The sequence below is a fragment of the Falco naumanni genome, chromosome 10 (genome assembly GCF_017639655.2).
Source record: "Falco naumanni isolate bFalNau1 chromosome 10, bFalNau1.pat, whole genome shotgun sequence".
Lineage (NCBI taxonomy): Eukaryota > Metazoa > Chordata > Aves > Falconiformes > Falconidae > Falco > Falco naumanni.
In genome coordinates, this window is record NC_054063.1 from 36,421,836 (window position 1) to 36,446,057 (window position 24,222).

General features: G+C 47.4%; 1 protein-coding gene across 2 annotated transcripts in view; it reads right to left on the minus strand.

Annotated features, from left to right (window-relative positions):
• AHCY (adenosylhomocysteinase) overlaps window positions 1-14,045 on the minus strand; it is a 28,850-nt gene extending 14,805 nt beyond the window's left edge. The window contains exons 1-5 of one of the 2 annotated variants that reach the window (XM_040609236.1): window positions 13,924-14,045; window positions 12,059-12,249; window positions 8,961-9,036; window positions 6,935-7,087; window positions 817-929 (exon numbers count right to left, since the gene is read on the minus strand). In XM_040609236.1, the coding sequence (XP_040465170.1) occupies window positions 817-929; window positions 6,935-7,087; window positions 8,961-9,036; window positions 12,059-12,249; window positions 13,924-13,951 (561 nt within the window). In that variant the 5' untranslated portion in view covers window positions 13,952-14,045. The remainder of the gene's footprint in view (window positions 1-816; window positions 930-6,934; window positions 7,088-8,960; window positions 9,037-12,058; window positions 12,250-13,923) is intronic. The other variant, XM_040609237.1, reaches the window with a different exon arrangement.
• Window positions 14,046-24,222: the final 10,177 nt, after the last annotated feature.

A 24,222-nucleotide genomic window follows, 5' to 3' on the forward strand; every position in this document is an offset into this window, starting at 1 on the left:
CCAAGACCAACTGGATTGCAGCCCACTAGCTATGAAATAAAAATGCCAGATGCATTTTTGTGAACAGAAAGGAGATACTCTTCAGATAGCAAACTGCAGAGAAAGCAGACCAAAGAGTCAGTGAGAACTTCCATGTCCAATAGGATAATGCTAGCATGGTAACTTGAAATAGATTTAGCAACTAGATTTTAAAAAGATCTAGATGCATAAACCTTAAGTACACCTGAAATCCCCACTATAATTCACCTGCATCAAAAAATCGCCAGCACCCTTTAAACACCATTCCCCTTCATCCCTCACTTCACCAGAATTTGTCTCACAAGCAGTAATATAGCTGCACAAGGAATAAATAGCTCCTTCCCCATCCTTTGCAACTGCTGCTTGCAGAGATACCTTGTCAGATCAACCACCCTTTTAACAGCCACAAGCTCGTGTAGGTCACGCTCTCTTTTCCAGCTGGTACCTGCCACCTACCTGTGAGCTTTAAGCTACTCAGAGTGAGGACATGCTCCTTGCCACAGGAATTGGCTGTATCCCAGGAGCCATGACTTGGAAGGGTGTTTTCACATTATTAAAATGCAGAAGAATGCATGTCCTTACACACAAAAAAGTCCTTTATGTTCTGAAAACAGGGTATTTACAATGGCATCTCCCATTAGATATCATGGGCTCACTTCAAGGATATGGTGAAAATCTGTTCAGCACCAGGTCAAGAATAGCTCAGCAAGAGGAGGAATACTTGCATGGGAATGACAACAAACCGAAACCAAACCAGTCAGACAGCAGAACACAGCAGAAGGGGTCTGGCTGCACTACCTTGGTGACAGAGTCGTTAACATTGATAGCTGGCACTTTCAGGGTCCCATTAGCCTTCATCTTGTACAGGTTGTGAACTCCAGTGGTTGTCTCTTCTGAAATACCTCTAATTCCTGTGAGGAGAGTAAAAAGATTCACCTTAGCCGAGTTAACACTGCTGCAAACCAACACATCCAGGTGCTGGGAGCATGCTCTAGAGGCCCAGGTTAAACAAACCCTTTGCAGGAAGCAGAAAAGAGATAAAAACCTTCACCTGGATCCTCAAACAGCAGTTTGAAACTTCAAACCAGTTTCTTCCCCTACAAAGCAATTTAAGAGCAGGACAAAATATTATTTGAAAAAATGCAAGGAACCAGGGCAGTCAGGAAAAACCCCACTAATTGCTCAAAAAATAATCAAAAAAACTCTTTTGCAAAAAGGGAAACATGTTCACCACAGTGATGTTCCTACATCATAGTCCATTCCTGCGAGGTAGCTTGAAAGGAGATACCTAGATAACCACACTTAAATCTAAAGCACTTGGATCAACTGGAAAAAAAAAAAAAAAAAACTTAAAAAAAAATCAAATACACAGTTCACCACTCCTGTGAGTGTATGAGCTCATCACCTGTCGTAATCAACTTCAGCTCTGATTAAACAGCAGAAATGCCTCCACTAAGCCTGGATAGCAGCTAACGCGAAACTTCAGTTTCATGGGTATTACAAGCACAATAAAAAAAACATTATTTCAAATATATCCTTGTTTGAAAACAGTCCAGGTGGCAGAGACCAGAGAAAAAGGACTGTCTAGAAACACCAACGTTATATAATGGACTAAGATCCTGATAATACAGGAACTTTCATGGCAGTACCTGGCTCCACATTACACTGAAAGCCCAAGCTGTAAAGGCATCCCCCTGCTTTAAGGATCCTGACTCTTCATGGACCTTTTGACAGTAGCCAATTGTTCAGAAATGGCATCACTGCACATGACTTCTGGATCTCTCTCTCCTCTTCAATGTCTCAATAATATCTCATTATACATAAACTGTCTAATTGCTACACTGGGCAACACCTTGATTACTTTGAAAGCCTATCTGCACAAAAAGGTACTCCATGTATGACAATCAGACTAAATCTGAAACTAAACTATCCAGTCTGGCTGAATTTCCAATGTAAAAGATACGGTAATTATATTTGTTCTTTAAGGACTGGAGGCATACCACAAGACAATTACTTTGTTGAAGTATGAACTACTGGGGGATATAGAGGAATTGTGCTAAATCAGGCTTAAACCACCAACACAAGCAACATCTCTATAAAGAGATCCATGTGGCATTTAGAGCTAATTCAGATTCACAAGACAACAAAAAATATGAAAACAACAAATACCAAGTTCTACATACACCAGAGTGATGCAAAGATACTGCCCCTCCAGGCAAGCAACTTCTCACATTGACCTCAGAATAAAATTGAAAGGATGCTCATAAGCAAAATAATTTTACAGTCACTTTGACAGAAAAACTGAGAAATAAACAACATTCATAAATCGATCTCTCCAGGCCCTTTTATTGACGATAGCCCAGGTTATCCTATGTGAGTGCATGTAAACAGAGACATTCCTCCTTTTCATACTTTTTTTCTTAATTCTTCTCCCTCATTATATAACATATAATCACTCCCAACTCCTACAAATGTTTTTTTATCCACATTCTATCCACAGCCCTCCTAGTATTTAAAAAAGGTGAGTAATAGCCTTCCTATTTCAAAAACAGCAAAAGCAGGAAGGCCAAAGGACTTGCCCAAGATCCCCAGGCAACAGGAGGGCTCTCAACCGCTGCCCACGCAGCTCCTCAGCAGCCAGTATTACTTCAGGGACAGGAAAGTGGGAACCAACAATAACCCCCAGCAAAATCCCCAACATTATTTATGTAGTACGTTAATTCTGTGTATCGAAGAGAAGTGTCCAAGTGCCACTACCTCCCCAGCCACCAAGGCCTATGTGAAATTTATAGGACAGGATGAATAACTGGAGAATCACCTCTGCAAACAGCGTGCAGAACAGTCATCCCTGGCGGGAGCAATGGCAGCAGCACAACCCAAGGCAGGAACAGGAACAAAGCTAACGGGGTCAATGCCTGCAGCTGAGCAGCTGGCTTTACCTACAAAGAGGGAGGTCAGCCACCCAAGGGGGCTGCAGGCTCCCGGGAGGCTCCCTGAGACCAGACGAAAGGACACTGGAGGGCAGAAAGGCCAGAGCACGTATTTCAGAGCCACACGTACCTGCACCCACCAGGCACCCAGGGGTGCTGTGCCTCCCGGGCACGGCTCCCTAGCAGGCTGCAGCGGCCTGGCTCCTGGGAGAAGGCAGGCGGGTGCTCTGCCCCAGCCCCGTGAGTTCCACCAGCCCAGCTGGAGCACGCACCACAGCGCCAGCTGCCCAGCCGCTCGGGTCACCCCCAGCGACGGGGCGAGCGAAGGGGAACCCCAGATTTGTACCAGAGCTCTAATAAGTGCAAAAGAATAAAGCTTGTTAAAATCAGCTTCCAAGTTCAGGGCCCGGGGCAGCGCAGCTGGGACCCACGTGCCCCACCCCCGCGTGGGCCCCACTCGCGCTCCGCGGCGCCACAGCGCCCCCTAGCGCCGCACGGCCCCCCCCACGCACGGGGGCCCCCCACGCGGGACAGCAGCAGGCAGGTGCGGGTGCTGGTCCGGACGCATCCCCGCTGCCTACAGACAAAGCTGCCAGCTGATCTGAGCCAGGCGAGCTGCAAGCCACCGACAGGAGCAGCTCCAGTTTCAGTTCCCAAGTGCGATTCAAAGCAGTTTTCAAACCAGAATTTGCTCAGACATCCCAATGGAGCCCAAGAGACACAGCCATTAGACCTTCCTTCCACTTCCCAGACCACCAGGCAGAAGCACCAGCACTGTGTCACCCAAGGGAAACCAGACCAACGACACCAGGAGGACATGGAGCCTCGTTAGGATTTACCCCCACAGAGGTCTGTCACCGCAGACCTCTAAGGGCCTTCAGTAACCACCCTCCCAGGCAGTTACCTACAGAGAGAACAAATTTAGGTTTTAACACGTTCAGGGCTTGCTTGGAGGGGACAAGACAACTTAAAGAACATTGCTGGGTGCACAATGAAATATAGCAACAGTAACAAGTCTCCCAAAAGTATCAATCTTGCAGTGCAACTGCCTGGATCTAGTACAACCACCCCCTTGTGAGGGAAATCTGTGGGAGATTGTGACAGAAACCTCCAGTTCAAACCTGCTCTCTCTCTTCTGGTCTGTCTGGCAACTAGGAGACATGCTCATCCTTCAAAAGCTCTCCTGGCTAACATTGCTAAGCCTAGCAGATTGCCTTTAAAATTGCACCAAGTGAACCTCCTACCATGTACACCAGCAGCCTCCTGTCCCTGAAGGCCACCTGCCTGCTGCCCCCAGGTGACATTTACAGCTGGTCTAAGCTACTTTGCAACTCTGCTGGAAGTGCTGCCTACACCACTTTGTTTCAACGCCAGTGACTTAAGTGACTGGAGAACAGCAGGCGGCCTACAGCAAGGAAAAGGCTGCATTCAACTGGAGAAGTCTTGCTAAACACTCAGACCCGCTCTGCTCCCCTGTACTCCTTACCTGATCCGCGAGCCAGTCTGCATCATGCCTCAAGTGTTCCAGTCTTCTCCTTCCCTTCTCAACAGCAGACTTCTGCAGATGCCAGAGACCTCCCTTGCACAAGATGACTTTCTCCTCTCTCTCCTTTGTTCAGTTCTAGCTTTCCCCCTACTGCCTCTATTTGTCTTGGGTTTAAAGGCATTTAGTTCAGCAGAATAAGGCCACTCTGCCCTCCAACAGCAGTCACAACTAGGGAGAGGCAAAGCTTGCTGAGCATTTCCACCCAGCTATTTAACACATCTCCTAGTTGAAGCAGACCTGAATGAGCCGTACTTTCAACTGTTACTTCACACTAGGACTGAACTAACTTCTATTCCAATGCTTCAGCTACTTCTAATTTAAGACAGACAGTTCCCTTGCCCAAAAAACTTGTCCAGCCTTTAAATGGCATATGGCACTTTCAGATGCTGCATGCAAAAATGTCTCCTGCACTCACGAACCCCTCTTTCGACACACTCTGCATGCTCTGCTAATATTGCTATTGCCCTACCTCTCACCCAAAGAGGTCCAATATCATCACAAGCCCTTGGGATATTAGCCTTGTATTTTCAAGATACAAAAAACGGATGCTATTCAGCTTAATTTAAGCAGTCTTTACAGCAAAGGGTTAAGCACAGAGCTCAGTTAAATGAGATCAAGACCACTTGGTGGGTCCCATTCTGGAAGTTTTGCTGTTTCCAAGGAACAATGGACTGGAAGGTAAAACAGATCACATTCTGTCACCCTCCAGTGGCAGCCTTAATTAATTTACTGAACTGCTGCAAGGAAGCTTTTCAGCTATGGTCAGTGCAGGTAGTGCACGCACAGGTTTTAGCAAAAGAAAAGTTGACACGTATGGCATCCTGCCTAGACTAAATACCCAGTGGAAAAGCCATTCCTATGAATTTAGGAAGCAACCCTAGGCAGAAGGGATGTTTTTTATCCATGGGAGACTAGAGATGGATGGAGACAACCCAACTAGGAGACACTTCAACAGCCATTGCCCTACTGCACCATACTATACCAGAGAGCAAAGGGCCAGAGGGGAGAAAGAAGCAGACAGCAGGAGGGCTGGAAGTATGAAAGGGGCTCAGCACAACGACCCCCAGGAACAGGGACACCAACTGAATTGTTGCATGTGCATGGCAGGGAAACAACCCTGCAAAATAAAGGGTATGAACATGGAAAATTGACAATGCCAGGAAGACAGGGAGGAGTGACCAATTGTGTCATTCCTGGGCATCAAATAGCAGGAAAGCAAAAGGTCATGAACATCAGACAGAGGCAATCTAGGAAGCAAGAGACCTTCGATGGAAGACAGGGGGTCCCAGCATGGCTGAGCAGACACCACCAAAAACCCCTCATTAGTTTAAGTAACAAAGATGTTCGGTGTTGAATTACTCATGACATCAGGCTGAGGATGAACAAGAAAGTGAAGCCTGTCACACAGATGTTTGCTGTCTTCCCGGTGCCCCTACCCACATGAGCACATGGATGGGGAGCAGCCCCAGACTCCTCCCCTCACACAGCCCTAACCATGGCCTGCCACCTTCAGATTTTTTTTCCTCCATAGCTTCCTCTAAAATCAGTCCAAGTCAGAGGAGAGCTGATCCAGCAGGCTCCTACAGCAACCTCACCTCTACAGACCAAGGTGCACATCATCACACCCCACTGTATCTGTTTAGTTTCCACCCCATAGCATCATCCAATTTTCTTCATATCCCAGATCAAACATGCTCTTTAGCAACACTGGGCACCTGCGACCTGCAGCAGCACAGATGATGGACACTGGCAGAGCTAAGGAGAATCTGCCATACTTGCCAGGCATAGATCAGCCTGCTACTGCAGGTCATATGAGATTCCCTTCAGATACATCTTTTTACATAAACACATGCCAGCAACCCCACACTGATCTGTTTTCAGTTTTGCTAACTTACACTGAAGGAAATAAGTCAAAGCAAGAGACCCAACCCTGACTCCACCAGCATCTGTGCTGACAAACTGGGCAAGTTAACACCTTGTAGTTTATAAGGTAGAAAACCGTTCCCTTTCCAAAAAGGACTACAGGTTGTCATAACTTCATCCAGAGGTTCACTAAGAGGATGGGGGAGAAAAAAGCATTAATGTTAAAAATATTAATTGCAAGCAGACATTAAGCAATCCTAAAACACAGCCCTTTTCCAGGAAGCTTTTGGCAAGTCAGCAGTACCACCAGATTCTCAGGCAACGGGCACTGTGAAGGACAGCCAGAAAGACAGGTCACTGTAGCTTACACGCTACAGAGATGGAAACAGCTCCTGTTGGTAAGAAGATTCTGGTCTTGGACTGTAAGCAATTCTCATAGACTTATTCATAGCCTGTTTGTACATGCCAGTTGCTCTTCCCTCACCCCTTTTACACAAGCAGGGAACTCCCATAGAAACAGACTGTCTAAACAGCCTCCCAAGCAGAACTGTGCCTGACAAAACAAAATACACATCACCTTTCAAGAGCTGTGGGTATTTGGTATGAACTAGGTTGGTAAGGTCTCCACCATCATCCAAAATCATGTTGAGGGGCTGCCCATCCTTGAAGTACAGGGTCTGCTCAATGCACCACAAATATTCCTCATCAGTCTCCCCTTTCCAGGCAAACACTACATGGGAACAAACACACACAATTAGCCAGTTTCTTACTCAGCATGTAGTAAAGCAGCCAAAGGAAGATTTCATCAGCAACTCTCAGTAGCAGAGCAGACAGACAGATGATTATCTGTGCCTGCAGGCCAGAAAAGACATTTGCATTAGAAAGAAAGAAAAAAAAATCACAGAACGAGAAGTGAAATCACTTTGCCTTCTGTTCCAGGCCACAAACTGTCAAAATTTTGAGACTTCACTGCTCTCCTCCTTCCATGTTAAGATGGAGAAGGCAAAGCAAACCAAAAGAGTTATGCTCGTAACACTGCACTTGCTCCCCTAATACACCCTATGATACCAGGATTTAGAAATAGCCACTGGATATATTGATACAGATAAATGAAAACACAACTACAGGATTTTCCAGCACAGCAGAAAAGAGGGATTAGACTTTAGCATGAATTAAGCACCAGACTAAACTCTGAGTTTAAATTCTAGTCTCTAGCACAGCACCCAAATCTAAGCCGCTGTGCATTGTCTGCTCTTATTGGGGCATATTTCTGTATCAGTACATCTACCACCAGCAACATGCTGCAATCACTAGCATGTTGTATCTAGCAGTATTTTTGCCTTTCCAGGCATTTGTACTGGCTTCAAGCTATACTTGAGCCTCAGTGGTACTCAGTCATCCAAACATATATCAGGCATATGATTTACAAGCCCCAACATTTGGCAAAATTGTCATGTTTTCACTGTTCACACAGAATACTAACCTTGAGACACAGAGAGACAATCATGCAATTGTCCCATCTGAAGAAATGTGCATCAGTATCTCATATCGTACCCAAAGGATCAGCATTCCTCCATGGTCTCATAAACTCAGTATGTGAAGTCCAATATTAACAAAAAGACCAAATTCCACAAAACAAGGATACCAAGGGCAGAGGTCAAAAACTTAGACCTCTGCCCTCCACCTGTAAACTGCTCTTCAGTTGAGTTTTGGCTGTCAAAAGCAGTGAGGAAGGCAATATCCTAACATCACATCTAGAGAGTCCCATCTGGTGCTTTGCCATCACATGCCAGACAGGCAGAGGAGGCAATGCTTGCAGCTAGTAATGCCAAAGGAACTGATAAAGGGACTACTTTCTTCTGTTAACTTAGAACGGACCGCTGCTAGGAAAAGACTTGTGGCAATAGCTAATTAGAACAGAAATGAAAGACACCTCCCAAAGCAAAGAACCAGGCTGCCAGAAACCAAGTTTAGCCTCTGCCAACATCCAGGCTCAGGCTGTAGAGTTCCCAGCCCAAAGCCATGAGGACTGTATGTCCCTCAGGCTGAGTAAGACAGCAGACAGCTTAACATATTCATACTGATCTGCAAGGTATTGCTTTTTATTGGAAGGTGACATTTAACAAAACAGCAGCATCCGGATAAACCACTTCAGGGATATTAGGCAGCAACACAGCTGGTCTAGCTCTAGCCTAAAAATATCTTGAGCATTGACCCTGTCACTGTAGCTGTGAACAAGGCAGTTAACATCCCTTCGCGGACTGCTGTTTAGCAGCAGGCTTGCCAGAAAGCACCACACACACCTACACACCAATCCATTTAATTAACTAGCCCATTCAATTCTCTTAATGACCAGGCTTAAAGCTGGTAACATACAGCCAGGCTCTTTCATAGCCTAACACCATCCATTGTCAGGAGTACTGTGCATAGCCTGATGCAATGCAGCTTGAATTCAATGTCCCGTTTTGTAACAATCACTGCTTTTGATGGGCTATTTCTATCCTGAAGCTTGTTCAGAAGAGCTTGATTTGTACACAGTTTGATTTAGCTAGAACAGGCAGTACCCCCCAACTCAGAGCCAAATCAGAACACGGAAAACTTACCAGGGATACCAGCTTTTGCAATAGCAGCTGCAGCATGGTCCTGAGTGGAGAAAATGTTGCAGCTTGACCATTGTACCTGGAAAACAACCCAAGTTTTGTTTGCTGAACAAAGTTCTGAGATATTAGCCACTCTCTCCCAGACACAGGAGTCCAAAAGGGAGCAAAAGCAGGAAGGTATATTTAGTGCAGATTTCTGCCTTTCTCAGTAGCTCTGCAAAGTTGAGGTGAAAACAAAAGTGTCTGACTAGGCCGGGAAAAATAATGTCACTTTGGGAGAGAATGTAATGGAGCTTTAGTTGTGCCACATATTCAGCCATCTCCTCACTCACGAGAGCTTCTGCCAGACAGCCAGCGCGTACATTCAGCTATAGATCTTCAGCAAGTGCACAGCAGGGCAGGTTTAGAAAGTTTTGGTCAATAAAGTTCAAGATTTTCAGAACAGCCACATAGCAAGTGTCCGCTGTGTGATATGGACATGCAGCAACACACCTGCTGGCATGCAGCTGAAACACTACACTCGATCAACAGGCATCCTCCAAGATTATGCTCACCGAGCTGCCACTCTGTGCTCCAGTCACGAAAGCTTTTCCAGCTGAGCTAAGTATTTTCCACACATTTCATAACTAGGCTCAGGCACCTAGAAAAGCAACAGCATGTTGCTGAGTTGCACTGAAAAGTGTCTGCGTACCTACTGCAGCTCCCCAGTGTGCAGAGAAACCACCACATCCCAGAGCCACACATGTGTTCTCACTCTGCTCCCTACAGGGCTGACTGGCAGGTATTTACATGCTTATTTGTAAGCAGACCTTGAGGAAAGAGGGCAATAAGGCATAATCCTTCAGCCTGTTTTCAGATACTCATCCTAATTCATCAAGAGTTGACACTTCAAGGTAAGGGCTCCAGCAGGAACCACCTCATCTGAGCCTACACAACCAACACTTGCCAGTGAAAACATACCTGGCAGGAGCACAGGAAAACTGAATTCATTATGTTAAGCACTGCACCTCCTCACCTGAGTTTTTCTAAGCTCTCTCCATCTCAGTACAGCTAACATCGGGAGGCACCGTGAAATTCAAAGTATACAGAACACCTATATATTGTTTACACTTCAAGCACTTGATGCAAGTCAGCTCTGCATCCTCAGATCCGTAACACCAGTTTGTGATAATGGCATAGGCCCTAAATAAAAGGCACATCTAATGGGCTCAAAGCCTAATATTTACATCACTGGTTATGAAGAGGATGCATTTTTATTACAATTTAAAAACTTGTATTCTGAAGCCCAGAGTATTTATTCTATCATAGTTAACCTAGCCAAAAAAAAGTTACCAAGGATACCAAGATTACTATGCTGCAGCTACATCCTAATGTAGGCTATGGTTTCATCAGAGTTTAAACCCTTCCCCTCAGGCACCAAAGTTCTGGTAGAAAAGGTGACCCAGGGCTGGATCCAAACTCAAGTCAAAGTCTAACACGCAGGCATCAGGACAGGGAAGGAGCCAACACAACAGCATACATCATAAAGGCACAACCACAACTTAGGCTTAGAAGAACTAAATCTCTGCAGGTACCTCCCTGAATGACTTGGATGAATCCCAGCAGCACTGATTTGGGGTTGTGCTCAGACTAAAGCAGCTTGGCAGTGTCTGCGCAAGCATACAGCTGCCGCCTAGGCCAGCCATACTGGGATACAGCAACCAAGAGAAGCAGCAAGGAGCTTCCTAAATTTCAGTGGCTACTGCTTTCTTTTAAATCCTGTGGAGGGACAAGAGTTTCATACACAGAGTAGCTGTAAAAGCAAGGACTGTGTCGCCTGATAGCCACAGCCTGAAGCTGAACAGTCATTGCTGTACATGTAGCTGTGACAGCTTAATCAGGCAGATTTTAGTTTTGTACGGCTAGCTCCTGGTTATTGAACAAATTTAGCAGTACATAAAATAGAAGTGAATTCTTTGGTAGTCACTACTCTCTTTAGTGTGCCTGCATGACCCTCTCCATTTTGAAGTGCAATATTCTGCAAAGCTCTCCACCATTTGCAACCATGGAACAGCTCTAAACAGGCTAAAGGACACCTGCACAACAGCATGACCAGGCTGACCTGGCACGCTGTCTACACCTACCCCCTCCACTTCTTGAGGAAACGTCTTAGCTGCTACAAAGAGAGCACCTCCCCTTCTCCCAGTGCATTTTGATCAGCATGACACTGCTCAACTCTTAACTGTTCCCACTGAGGGAACCTAGATAGGGCATCTCTGGGCAGCTTGAGTTTAGACAGCTAAACTTCAGCAAGAAGGAATTTCAGTTCACATAGGTACTTAACATAATCCATCATCAGGTTCCAGTCAGCTCCCTGCTCGGCACTGAAGCTATGTGGATTGTGCTCAGATGCCTGGCTCTCCTCATGCCCTGCAGGGTAAACACTCGGACAATGTTTGGACTTCATTCAGCAAGACAGGCAGAGAACACAATGCAGTAAATGGCTTATTAGTATCTCAGTCTTTAATAAAGGACCAAGGTAACTGGTCCCCATAGTGACACAACAAATTCAAAGTCAGTGGAGCCCACAGGCCTGGATCACTGAACCACACTGCCTCCCTGTTTTCCTGCTCAAGGGCCAGCATACGCCCTCAGAAAGCTTCATTAGTTTTTGCTGACTTTACCAGGGCATGGTGTGGTTCTTAATACAAACTAATCTGTGCTGGAGGCAAGCACTACAGCTTCAGCACACAGCACCGCATGCCCAAGCACAACACAACTGTGTGGGAGCAGTTTTTGGCACCTCTGCTCAGGGTGCTGTACGCACAGCTGACAGAGTGGCTGAAGCCAGTGAGCCAGCCCATAATGGTTACTCATGCAGATGCGACTTGTCCAAAGGAAAGATGCATACCACATCCCAGAGGTGCATGCAGCACTGGTGACAAGGTTTTTGCTTAAGGAGAGAAGGCATAATCCATCCATCTGGAGACTGCAGCACAGTCTCTTCCGAAAAGCACAAATATTTGCCAGGATCCCCCAAGGTAGTTATATAAGCAGAAGCAGTGCCCCAGGCAGAGCATTACCTAAAAGCACGCTGAAGGAGAAACTCAGAGACACTTTACCTCCGCTCCCAGCTCTATAAGGGTCTCTATGAGAACTGCTGTCTGCACAGTCATATGAAGGCAACCGGCAATACGTGCACCTTTCAGCGGCTTTGATGCAGCATACATCTCCCGCATCTTCATCAGCCCTGGCATCTCATTCTCCGCAATCTCAATGGCCTTTCGACCCCAGTCGGCAAGGCTGATGTCAGCTGCAAGAGAAGTAGGACAGGTGTCATAGTTTAAATAGCTGAGACCTTGGTATCTGTTCACACACTTGTGGATAGGTATTGGCTGCAACAGCTGAACTGAACAACCCGCAACAGCTGGGAGAAAGACCATATTCCACTTACTATGGTTTTTACACTATGGTACATAGGCTTTCAAACAGATTTAGGCCAAACCTAACAGCCCCTCTGAAAAAAAGTGTGCTCTATATGAGCATATTAATCAACTGATCTAGCATGCAGACATCCTGATGCTTGTTAATTCAGCGAGCACCAGCCTTAAGCACTCCCCCTTACAGACACTGCCCAACGGTCTGACACTTCCTATAGAAATTTACTTCCACGGTGTTAAGACTTGTATGGGGGGGCTGCCTGCACAGCGATAACTTCCCCATGAGCCACATGTAGCATGCCCCCTGCCAAGTGCACCAGGAGCTGAGCCCAGCCCCCCCCCCCCTCCCTGGGATCCTTGGATCCACAAAAATTCTTTTCAAGGCACCATAACTACTTTAGTTACAAGTCTCCTTCTGCCTTTGTACACAGGACCTACAGTAGAAGTTTGGATAAAACTGAACAAAAGAGACCACCTCTGACAGGCTAGCTCGCAGTAGGAAACACCAGCCTGACTCCAGCCCTGCAAAGGGACAGGTCAGGCAGCGGCCGCTCAGGTGTGCCACCCAGCAGCACCAGCCACCACCAAGGTCCACTTGCACTCTGTCAGCTCCCTCGGAGACTTCAGAAACTTACCATTTCGCTTAGGAACATAGCCAGACACTTTTCTTTCACCTACCTAGCAAACACAGGCTGTTTAAAGCACTTCAGAACACTAAGACCTGAGTCAGGCTGCCACGTGCAATATCGATAAGCTAATTGCATTTTGCTCCAGCACGAAGCCCAGGAGGCAGCAGCTGCCAGCCCTCAGCCTGGCAGGGAGAGAGAAACGCCCGGGTGATGGAAGGGCCGCGGACACAACGGTATCGGGGGGGGGGGGGGGGGGGACTGCTTCTTGAACTTTACCCCTTTTAAGGGCTCAGTGGTTTTACAAGGGCCGCTTAAGAATATATCCTATAGTATTTCAGGTTCATAGCCTCCAAGGCAAATTATTTATGAGCCTGAGCCTTACAGGGTATCTTCTCTTTGATTTCAGCCTTCAAAGAACACACAACCCTTAGTAACAATTTAAGGGGTTTATGGAGCTTCAAGCCTACAAGAACACCGTCAAATCCCATAGGGAAGCGTGTAACACGAGTCCCAGCCGCGAAGCCACCCTCGCACTGGGGGTGAGGGCCGGTCCCCAGGGCCGGCCCGGGTGGTCCCGGGGGGCCAGGGCAGCCGCACTCGCCCAGCCGTGGGCCGCGGGTGGGCCCCGCCGGTGCCGCGCTGCGGGAAGGGAGCGCGGCGTCAGAGAGCCGCTGCGGCCCCCGGCGCCCCCTTCCCTCCGCGCGGGTCCATCGGCGGCGGGGGGGGCCGCGGCGGGGCTCCGGCCCCGGGCTCCCCGCCCGCCCGCGCTGCTCGCCCCCGGCGGCGGCCCGGCCGAGCGGCAGCTGCCATCTTCCCGCTGCCGCGCCGCGGCCCGGCTCCCCGCCGCAGCAGGCCGGGACCGCCCGCTGCACTCGCCCCGGCCGCCGGGGACCGCGCCGGGCCCTGGCTCGCACTCACCCACTTTGTACGGCAGCCGGTCCGACATGCTGGCGGGCCGCGGCACGGCACAGGAGAAGGAGGCGGCAGTGGCCCCGGGAGCGCTTTAAGTAGAGGCGGGGCCGCCGCCTGCGTGAGGGGCCGGGCCGGGCCAGCATGTGCGCGGTGGCACCCGGCCGGCGCGGATTCTGCCAGCCCGCGCCCTCGGCCCCCAGCGGGCGGAGAGGTCCCGAGGCGGCCCCAGCGGCGGCCCCCGGCGCCTCAGTGGGCTCCAGGGGCCTGGGCCCTGGCACCGGGGCGAGCCCAGGCCGCAGCAGGGCCGGCTGTGCGGCCCGGTGGTGGCTGCGGTGGCCCGGCCGGCAGGCGCCGAGGCAGCCGCGCAGGAGCAGGGTGTCGGGGCAGTGCCGGGCAGCCCCGGGACCACATCTGGCCATGGAGCCACTGCGGGCACCGACCGGGCGGCACACCGCGCCTGCTCTCCTGCCAGGTTCCCCCTGCTGCCCCACGGGCTCTTTAGCAGACACGATTACTCGGCAGTGTGGCAGACCCCACGCAGTGGAACCCGGGCCGCCAGGCGCGAGGCGGGGCCGTGCGCCAGCGGGATGCCACGCAGACGGAGCCGAGGCACGGCGTGAGAGCTGCCCTGCCTGCCTGGACCTTGGACTTGGCTGCGGCCCGCGCCTCTTCCGGCTCCCGCCGGCCGGCCGGTGCGGGGCAGCACCGGTGCGGGCAGGCCTGGCGGCCTCTGCCCCCCGCCGCAGCCAATGCCCGCTGCACACGCAGGAGGCAGGGCCCTGCTTCAACCTTGCCCGGGGGTCACCTGCGTGTTCACTCCTGTTCTAACATTGGAAACACGTTTTTCATAATCCTCAGTCATAAACTGGGGTGAACTTTGCAACGAGGGTGTTACTCGCCTTTTATCTGTGAAATACTTAAAAGTGAGGCTCCCCTCATACCCAGAAATTCTCACTGAATTATTTTGAAAAATTTGAAAACATTCTCAGTGCTGAGCTCACCCCAAGACCCCAGCTCACAATGCTGCCCCTAAATGAGGTTCAATATTTGCTACCTGAGCAGCAGGTGATCTTCAGTGAGCATCCTACAGTGAACAGCCAACATGCAAAGACAGAAGTCCCAGGAGGAAGCCTGCAGCTCTACAGCCAGTACGCATGCAAGTGGTAATGTTTGTGTTTATATTCAGAGTGCTGCAGGTGCACTGGCACACCTGATACCATCCCAAGCAGTTCTGTAAATCAAAAGGTGCCCAAAGGAGCAGCATGTCTGTTCCCCTGGGACAGGTTTGTCTAACTCAATTGCTTTGCATCACCAACAACCTTTTTGTCACAGCTCAAATGCACTGGCTCACAGCGGCAGGAGAGGGGTTGGGGCTCTGGCAGTTCCCCACCCACTCCTCCAGGACACCAGGGCTGTACCACGGGCAGAGTGCAGTTTCTGGTGTGCTCCTGCACACCTGCCTCTGCCCACAGGCAAAGGGGACTTCCCGACAGCTCTGTTACACAGTGTGACCTAAGGGCAACAAAACTCTCCGTATCCACCTTGTGTTAGGTGTCAGCCCACAGCCTCCCCAGCAAACCCGATCATTAGTTTGTCAGTTATAGTCAATGTCTTTACGCACTAACCCACAGCAACCCCTACACATAAACCATCCTTCCTGAATTAATGAGCAAGGCCAGAACAAAGACATCATTTCATATAACTCCCACTAATTTCAGCTCAAGGCATACTTCCCTGTGAAGGCTGAAAGGGACCAGCACCTGACTACAGCGAAGCCAAGGAGTGAGTGGTGGGAGCTGACAGTATTTACCAAAGGAGGACAGATCAGCTCCACCTAGTGTGAAGGCGCCCCAGCGGTTGTCAAAATATTCTGTGTTGTTTATAAATGCATAAGGAGTGCTTAAATACAAGCCATGCTAGTGGCATGGTTTGCCCTGACCCTCTGATTTAGGAGATTAACACCTCATAGCGCTGTGTTACACTACATCTTAATGTATAGAGTAGTCAGTGCCTTGATTACTCATATACACCCTTGGCCTTTCATTGTTGCTGTCGTTGGTGGATTTGGGACACCAGATGGCACAAGATAGGCACAAAATGAATGTAACCAAAAAGAAGAACAGGAAAAAGAACAGAAGTGTACAAAAACTCACTACCTAACAGAGCAGATGAAACAGTAACAGGATGTTGTTCATGTTATACATCCTGTGATTGTTTCATTTACTGTAGTAGTTCAAGTAGGGAAGTTCTGGGTTATAAATTTAAGTATCTCAGTCACCAAAAAGCTGAGAAAATCGGGGGGGGGGGGGGGGGGGGCAGGTGCGGGAACACTTAAAACCCCCAAGAATATGACATTTCTTCAGAACTGTATTTACAAAAAGATTGGCCTTATTGGCATGACTGGGAAATACTAGATTTCAAAATTAGGAGAAAACATCAGTCTAAGATTCTGTATGCTTCACACAGGCACTCCATACAAAGCCAGTCAGCTGCTTGACTGGGGCAAGTTATATATTGTATACCTTATAAGAAAGATTTTTTGCAATCTGATACTTTTTTTATAAAAAGAATGCCTGTGATTTGTTCAACAGGATTCTCACTTGACAGTGCATTGGGAGGATCTGTGCTGAGTGTGAATTAGAAATGCACAGAAAACGAGGCTGCTGTTCACAGTACTTCCATCTGCCACAGCAGGTAGAAGATGAATATCAAAGAGTGGCAAGGATGGTCTGACAATTAATGCGGTGCTGTGGGAGCATGGAGAATGGGGTTCTATGCCTACCATAGCACATCACCCCCTGTGCTCCTTGCTCAGCCCCTTAGGACAGGCTTTGCACAAGTGATCATTAAATGCATACTCATTTTCTAGGTGCCCATGACAAGCGTCCTCTGTTCTCTCCTATTTGACCAATGTTCTGCCAGGCTGCATGAAGTTCAGAGTACATCAACAACCTTAGAAAATGCAGCACAATGCCAAATACTCTAACAAAACAAACACCGAGTGTCTCAAAGTGGTACCCACTAACAATGAGAACATTTGACATTACATTCTGTATCTCATCCTTACCCGTAAACTGCAGACAATGATTTCATTTTCCCACAGACTTACATACCCATTGCAAAACTAAATTCATTTCTGCCTGTGAAGCACTACAATATTGTGGTGGCAGCATTCAGGAGCACCCTGAATTAGGAAAGAAATGTTGTTTTACCCTGCACAGAGGTTTGATAAGGAGTGAAGAATCCCCACAGTGAATGATGCAGATGGAAGAAGTGTTGCATAGCTACAGTTCCAGCTAGCACAAGCCATTCTGTGCAGTGGGGCAGGTACAGTGTCTGATGATCCAGTTAGATTGTATCATGATAAATGTCACAAGGTGCCTAATGAAAGTTGTAACTGTGGTGTCATCACTGGCATCTTCTAAGTAAAGTACTTTGCTCTGTAGCCCTACCGCTTGTGTGGGCCCCAGGCAGCAGCTGAAGGTTGCAGCAGCCTTCTTACATGCACACTGGATGACTCACACTGCTAAATTAGCTTAGCAGGGGTCCCATGTGGACTAGAGCCCTTATTCATGCCTTAAATTGGCTTTCAATATAGTGCTATTAAAGGTAGCATAGACATACACTTACAGTACTTGCAAATGTGTTACAGTTCATGCCACAAGTAAACTTCCCCTACCTGCCTCAAGCGTAAACTCTGAGGCATGTATTGCCTCACGTTTGCAAAAAATCCTTCAAAACAGGATTTCCCGCTCACTATCATCTTGTGCAGCAGTACAGAATACCATCACTGGGGATCTAGTTCAGTTAACACTACCTCAATCCACAGTAATGTTTATATTACTGTAGCAGGCATTAGCATTATGATAACACCATTTGCCACAGTGATTTTAAACTAACACATTTCAGATTCACCATAGCTAACTTTCTCCTCCCCTCTCCTCAGTAAAGGCTTCTGCACTTCACCAGGTCCTGATTTTGTGTTTATGATACTATCCACTTTCCATCAGAAACTGCCCAAGAGAGGGCAGAGGGACCCTCTGTTTTGATTTCCCTGTGAATAAGGACTAGCAGCATTTAAGTAAGAGTCTGGTATGATCAGGCTGGTGCCAAGGGTTAAAGGGAGGCTATGTTTTTGTTGCAAGAATGCTAGAAATTATTACTTGTGAACATGCTGTCTGTATACCCAGTGCAAGCACAAGCTGAAGCAAGAGCTAGAAGATAATAAACGAACTGGTGTGAAGAGAAGCCTGGACTAATTTTACCTCTTGCCTCTTATTTTCCTTATACCCCCAACAAGAGAAAAACCACCAGGTTCTGTTTCTTAGAGGAACCCTGGGGCTAGCCTGTTACACAAGAGGCTGGTTCAGCCCCTGAGAGCCTGAGGCTCCGGGTTGGTGGTAAGTCAGTACATCATCTTCTCCTCCCTCTCGCAGCTGTAGCAAGCATGAGCGTAATATGAATTTAGGACCAAGCCCTGAGCCTTGTAGAGCAAGTTTAACCAAGTAAATTCTCCCTTAATCCAGTCTGGGAAATTATGAGCACTGCACCTGGTATGCTAATGGCATGCGATGGGACTGGCACAGCAACCTTCCTGCCCCTTGCTGTGACTCACCTCAAGTTTGCAATTCAGCTGCCCAGTTACTTAGGGCACACTGAGCATAAGAAAGGCCGGATAAAATAAATAGCATGAATGAGCAAGATTACTACTCAGCAAGGGATATTCAAAGCCTGGGCCTGTTAGCTTCCTTGCAGTCCAAGACCAGAGGTTTCATTCAGTATTCTTGCCAGAAGTATAGTGCTGCAGCTCCAGGGGATAGGCAGACTTGGTGAAACTTGACCTCTTACTGAACAGGATTGATTGCTTGGGTTGTTTTATTCTTTTTAGTGGAGGGCATTGGGGTATCCTGGTACCAGGAACTACATAAGGTAAAGAAAGTACACTCCTTGGAGCTGACACAAAGGCTTTTAAAGAATTCACAATGGAAGCCGGTTCATTAGCTGTATTTGGCTTTGGATCAAGCCCCAGGTATTTAAATCATACATTCTCCCTTTGTATTAGTTTTGACATTACATAGCTTTTTACCAGCATCTGTTCTGCTCTGAAATGCAAGCTGATTTATACCAGAGCAATTTGCAAGGAGGTAAACCGCTCAGGGGATGAGTCAGCCCTTCTGATGTAGATAATTCACAACTGTATAAATGAGGGAGGTTATCAGGGTGGGACAGGAACAAACCTGGGTCTAAACAAGATAAAGGCTCCCTCTCTAGTAGCATCTCCATTTCAAAACCTCTTCTCAAAGAGCCTGGCAGAAGCAGGCTTCCAGCTTACACTGAGCAAATGCATGCGTTCCCATCTTTTCATATGTCCTAGATGCAGCATCTAGAGAGCAAAGCAGTAACTGTGATCCAAGTGTTACCTGTGGGTACCCTGCATATCTGCCATGCTGTCCCACCACAGGCCCAGCTGACCTGAAAGCTGCTTGCAAGGTCTCTGTAGACAAAAGCTGGACAGAGCTGTCAGTTAAAATGCATGGTATGTTTCACCTATTCCAGCACCAGCATTCCATGTCTTTTTCTGACACCACCACCCCCAGCACCCCAGTCCTTCAGTCCAGTGAAAAAGTGTTCAGCCTTTTGTGTGGGGAAGAGAGGAACAATTTTCCCAGTATCTTGCCCTTCCTTTGAAATACATATCTTGGTTGTGTCATTTCCGTTCTCAAGACACCTAATTACTCCCTTCCAGTTCTCTGATTATGCACTGTAGAGCATCTGAGTAATAAAATACTTAATTAAATAGCCACATGTCTTTGTTTTACCCTTTAATTAGATTACTTGGAAATAATAATAGTTTCTCAGCAACCTGAGGGTTTTGTATATTCCTTCTGCAGATAACAGGAACCAATTTATCTTTTCGTACTGGTATTTTTCTAAATCCCAAGTCGAATTAATCAATTCTGATTTAAAAGTAAATTTGAAATAGACACACTCTCGACTTCACACTGTTATCTTCATGAGTGAAATCATGAATTCAGACTCTGATAACAAGGCAGCACAACAAAAATTCTCTTTTTAGGGATGACAATTTCAAAATAGTAAGTCTGATTTTAAAATATAAAGCACTTGCTACAATAATTACCTAGTTAATAAAACGCTCCAGAAGACTTATTTATAAGAAGACTGACTTTATAGTTTTTTATAAAGTGCCTTGAAATCCAGTAATGAAAAATGATGTGAAAAAAAAGTATTCCTGCATTTCTAAATCACCAGCTTCAAAAAGCCTTCAGTGAGACAGAAGTGTTAAGCCACTGTTAAAAGATTTAAAATGTCTTAGTAGCTAATGGATGCTGATGACATCTGATGACTACTCAACAGTCATTGCGTGATACTTGCTTGGGGCTGTGTCTAGCCCAAAGTGGCTAAGCATTCACACTAACAAAATGGCTTCCATGGAGAGATGGTCACTGTGGTCTCTTCAGTACCAGCAGCAGCTTTATGTTGTTAACTTACATGGTGTTAGTAGACTGAGGTCCTAAATGAAGGTGGAGAAAAACTCAGAAAACTCAACAAAGACAAATGCAGGTGGAGGGAGTAACCCCAATTCAGCAGGACATGGGGTCAACAAAAAGCAGTTTAGTGGAAGAGGTTTTGGGGTCCTGGTAAACAAGTTGAGTAAGAGTGCACGGAGTGCCCCTGTGACAAAGGGCAACTGCATCCCAGGCTGTGTCACCAAGAGTGGAGCCAGCAGGATGACATAAAGGAACCTTGCCCTTTACTCTGCAGTGGCAAGAACCCATCTGCCAGTGCTGGGTCCAGTTTGAGCTCTCCGGTATAAGGCAGGCACTGCTGTACCACAGTTCAGGGGAGGCCACCAAGATGATCAGGAGCACTGGACATATGAGGAGATGCCGAGATAACTGGTTCTGTTTGGCCTGGAGAAGAGAAGGCAAAGTGCATCTTACGGCCGTCTACAGCTGCCTGACAGGAGGGTGTAAAGAAGCACCATACCTTTTGCAGAGATGCACAGGGACAGGATGAGGGACAAGAAGCGAAAGTTCCTACAAGTGAAATTCCAATTAGATATAAGGGGGAAAAAAATCATTATGACCCTATCACTCAACCAGAGCATGAAGAAGCTATGGGACCTTGAAGATATTTGTCTCTCCACTGGACAAGGCCCTCTGCAACCTTATCTAAGTTGGTCCTGGTTCAAGCAGGGCGTGATCTAGAGGCCTTCAGGGGCTCCCTCCTACCTAAATTATTTTGTATTTATGTGATTCTGTCTGAATTTTTATGTGCTTCATTAAAATAATAATAAAAAAATATCATTAAACACTTGTCAAGAAGCTAAGAAACCCAATTATGTTTCCAACTCTGACAGCAACTTGCTGTTCAACCTTTAGTAAATTATGTAATCTTGGAAGGAAAATGCTTGTCTTATGTGAGGTCAATGGGGATCTGTTGGCTGAGAGTAGAAAAAGGGAGTGAATGAAGGTGGGGTCTGTTCCAGGAGAGGGGATCCCATACTCTAGGGACAGCAGAATAATAAGGGTGTTCAATGCTTCTGTAACACAGTCTGGTCCTACCCCTCTAGCTGAGCGAGCTTAGGGCTTTTGAGGTATCAGGGAGCAATCTCCATTTATAGACTCCTGCTTAAAAATCTAATAGAATTGCAATATTTTAATGATCCTGCAGGATTTTTTTATTACCACTTGAAAGATTCAAACATGGAAGAGATTTACACAACTCTGCCACACAGACCCTTATCCTCATTGGTTTCCCAGTCAACTACCAGCACCAACAGCACTAACTTAGATCTGACTGTAACAACACAGTTAAGATTGCATTCTGGATTAGTGATTTGAATACTGTTACTCGCAACAGCCCAGCTGAGAATAACTGCTATACGTATCTTGCCACAGGAAAAAATCTCTGTCCCAGTGACCTTGAAATCTAGATTGGACTGAGAAAGAATGGGAAAAAAATATTAATATGATTTAATATTCTCTCAGAAATTAACTCCCAGAAACACTGCTTGACCATATCAAACCTAGCAAATCTGGAAAGCTATCAAGTGTACACAATTTTCCTAAAAAGTCTTTGTATAAGATCATGCTGCACAGTTATAGCAAAGTTTCCTAACCTGTTGGGGTTCTTACTAGTCAAAAGAAAGTTATGACAGCGAATAGCAAGAAAAGTCCATCCTGACTGAGTATCTTGTAGTTATAGAAAGTATAGGGAAAAAGAAAATAATCAAGCAGTCCCCTCCTTTCCCCAAATAAACAAACAAAAGTAAAATTTTGGATACATAGCTCTCCTGCCACTCAATTATATTCATCTGTGCTTGCCAGGTTGTTCTGGTGTTAATTTGTTATTTGTTGTTCCAGTTCACTGATAGGCCATGATTTTTAACAGTGAAAATAATCTCTGAAAGAGTTTGAATGTGAGGGTTGCTTTACGTTCATCTTGCCCTGGCAAGCATAAACTAATCAGTAGTCTGTGCACCTGGAATTCATTTTTTTCTCATGAATTTTGCAGAGCAGATGGTGCAAATGGAACTTGGAGGCATCAGAAGCTGAAAAATAAAGAGATTAGGGTTGCTAGTGTTGAACAACAATCACTTTTCTGAAACACCAATTACAAAAGGAGGGAAAAAATTATATTACAGAGGACAACTGTGATGGTTTCACCCCAGCCATCAACTAAGTACCAGGCAGCCACTCATTCACTCCCCTCCACCTTTGCCTCCTGAGATGGGGAGAATCGGAAAAAGGTAAAACCCACAGGTTGAGATAACAACAGTTTAATTATTAAAATAAAGTAAAAATAATAACAGTAACAACAACAACAGTTATAATGAAGAGTACAGGTAGGGTGAGGAATAAAATCCAAGGGGGGGGGGGGGGGGGGACAACCAAAACAAAAAACCCCAAGCCAGTCCCCGAGCAGTGACCGGCCCGTCCCAGCCAGCTCCCCCCGTTTCCATCCTGAGCATGATGCTCTGTGCAACGGGACATGCCTCTGGCCAGGCCGGGGCAGCTGTCCTGGCTCTGCTCCCTCCTGCTCCGCGTGCCCCTGCTCGCGGGCAGAGTGTGGGAAACTGAAAATTCCATTTAGAGTAAGCAGGACATAGCAACAACTAAAACATGGGTGTGTTATCAACATTATCCTCATACTAAATCCAAAACACAGCACTGTACCAGCTACTGAGAAGAAAATTAACTATCCCAGCCGAAACCAGGACAACAACTTATCTGGTGCCCTCGAAAACAGACACTGAATGTTACTAATTGCAGCTGCTTTAGCTACCTTTACCTTGAAAAACCTAAACCCCAGGAAGATAAAAACAGAGACTGCAAATGTCCACACTGCCCTAGGGATACATGCACATTTGCTGGATTTCATAAGAGTGTGTATGTGTACTTGGGGTAGCATTCATCTTCCTGCAAACACTAAATTTCTACTGAAGTTAAAATTACTTCAGAAGACAGCTGTGAAAGGTCATAGTACACTTAACTGCACTGTTCCTACAGTTTTGGAAATCAAACCAGGGGGTATATTGTCATTTCTACATATTCACTTCTGCAATAGTACATTCCAGTTAAGAAGAAATATGCTTGAAACAAGGTTTTATGTAAAGGTTAATATCAACAGCTTGAGTATCTGCAGTGGATACATTAAACCCACAAAACCCTAATTGCATGTCACAAAGCCTGCACTGCTACCTGTGGCACCGCAGCTGCTTGACTGTTAGAAACTGGGATCACCCAGAACATCCCTTGGCACTATCTGAAATTTCCAGTCACCAGTGCCACCGGGGTAACGCCAGGGACGGCCGTAGCCTCACTAAGGTGATTTCAGAGGAGCGCTGGCCTAGCCTGCAGGGCTGCTTTGGTATCCGTGACTTTTACTGTGGCGTGTGTATACATACCCATAAACACACCCGCGTGGATACACCGTGTGTATACACATACCCACCTCCTCGGGGACCCGCACACGGGTAACTCTCCTCAGGGCGCGGCCCGGGAGGCTGCTGCGGGACGTGAGGGGACGGCCAGGCCCGAACGGCTCCCCGCTGCCCCGGGCAGCCCCGCCGGCGCACAGCCCAGCAGACCCCAGCCGCGGCCCGGGAACCGAGCGCTACGGCGACGCGCTGCCGCAAGCCCGGCGCAGGGCCCCGGCAGGCGAACGACGCCCCCGCCGCCCCCGCCGCCCCAGCAGGCGCGGCGCCCCGCGCGGGGCACGCCGGGAGTTGCAGTCCGTGCGCCGCGGTGGCGGCGGGGCGACTCGGCGCGTGCGCAGATC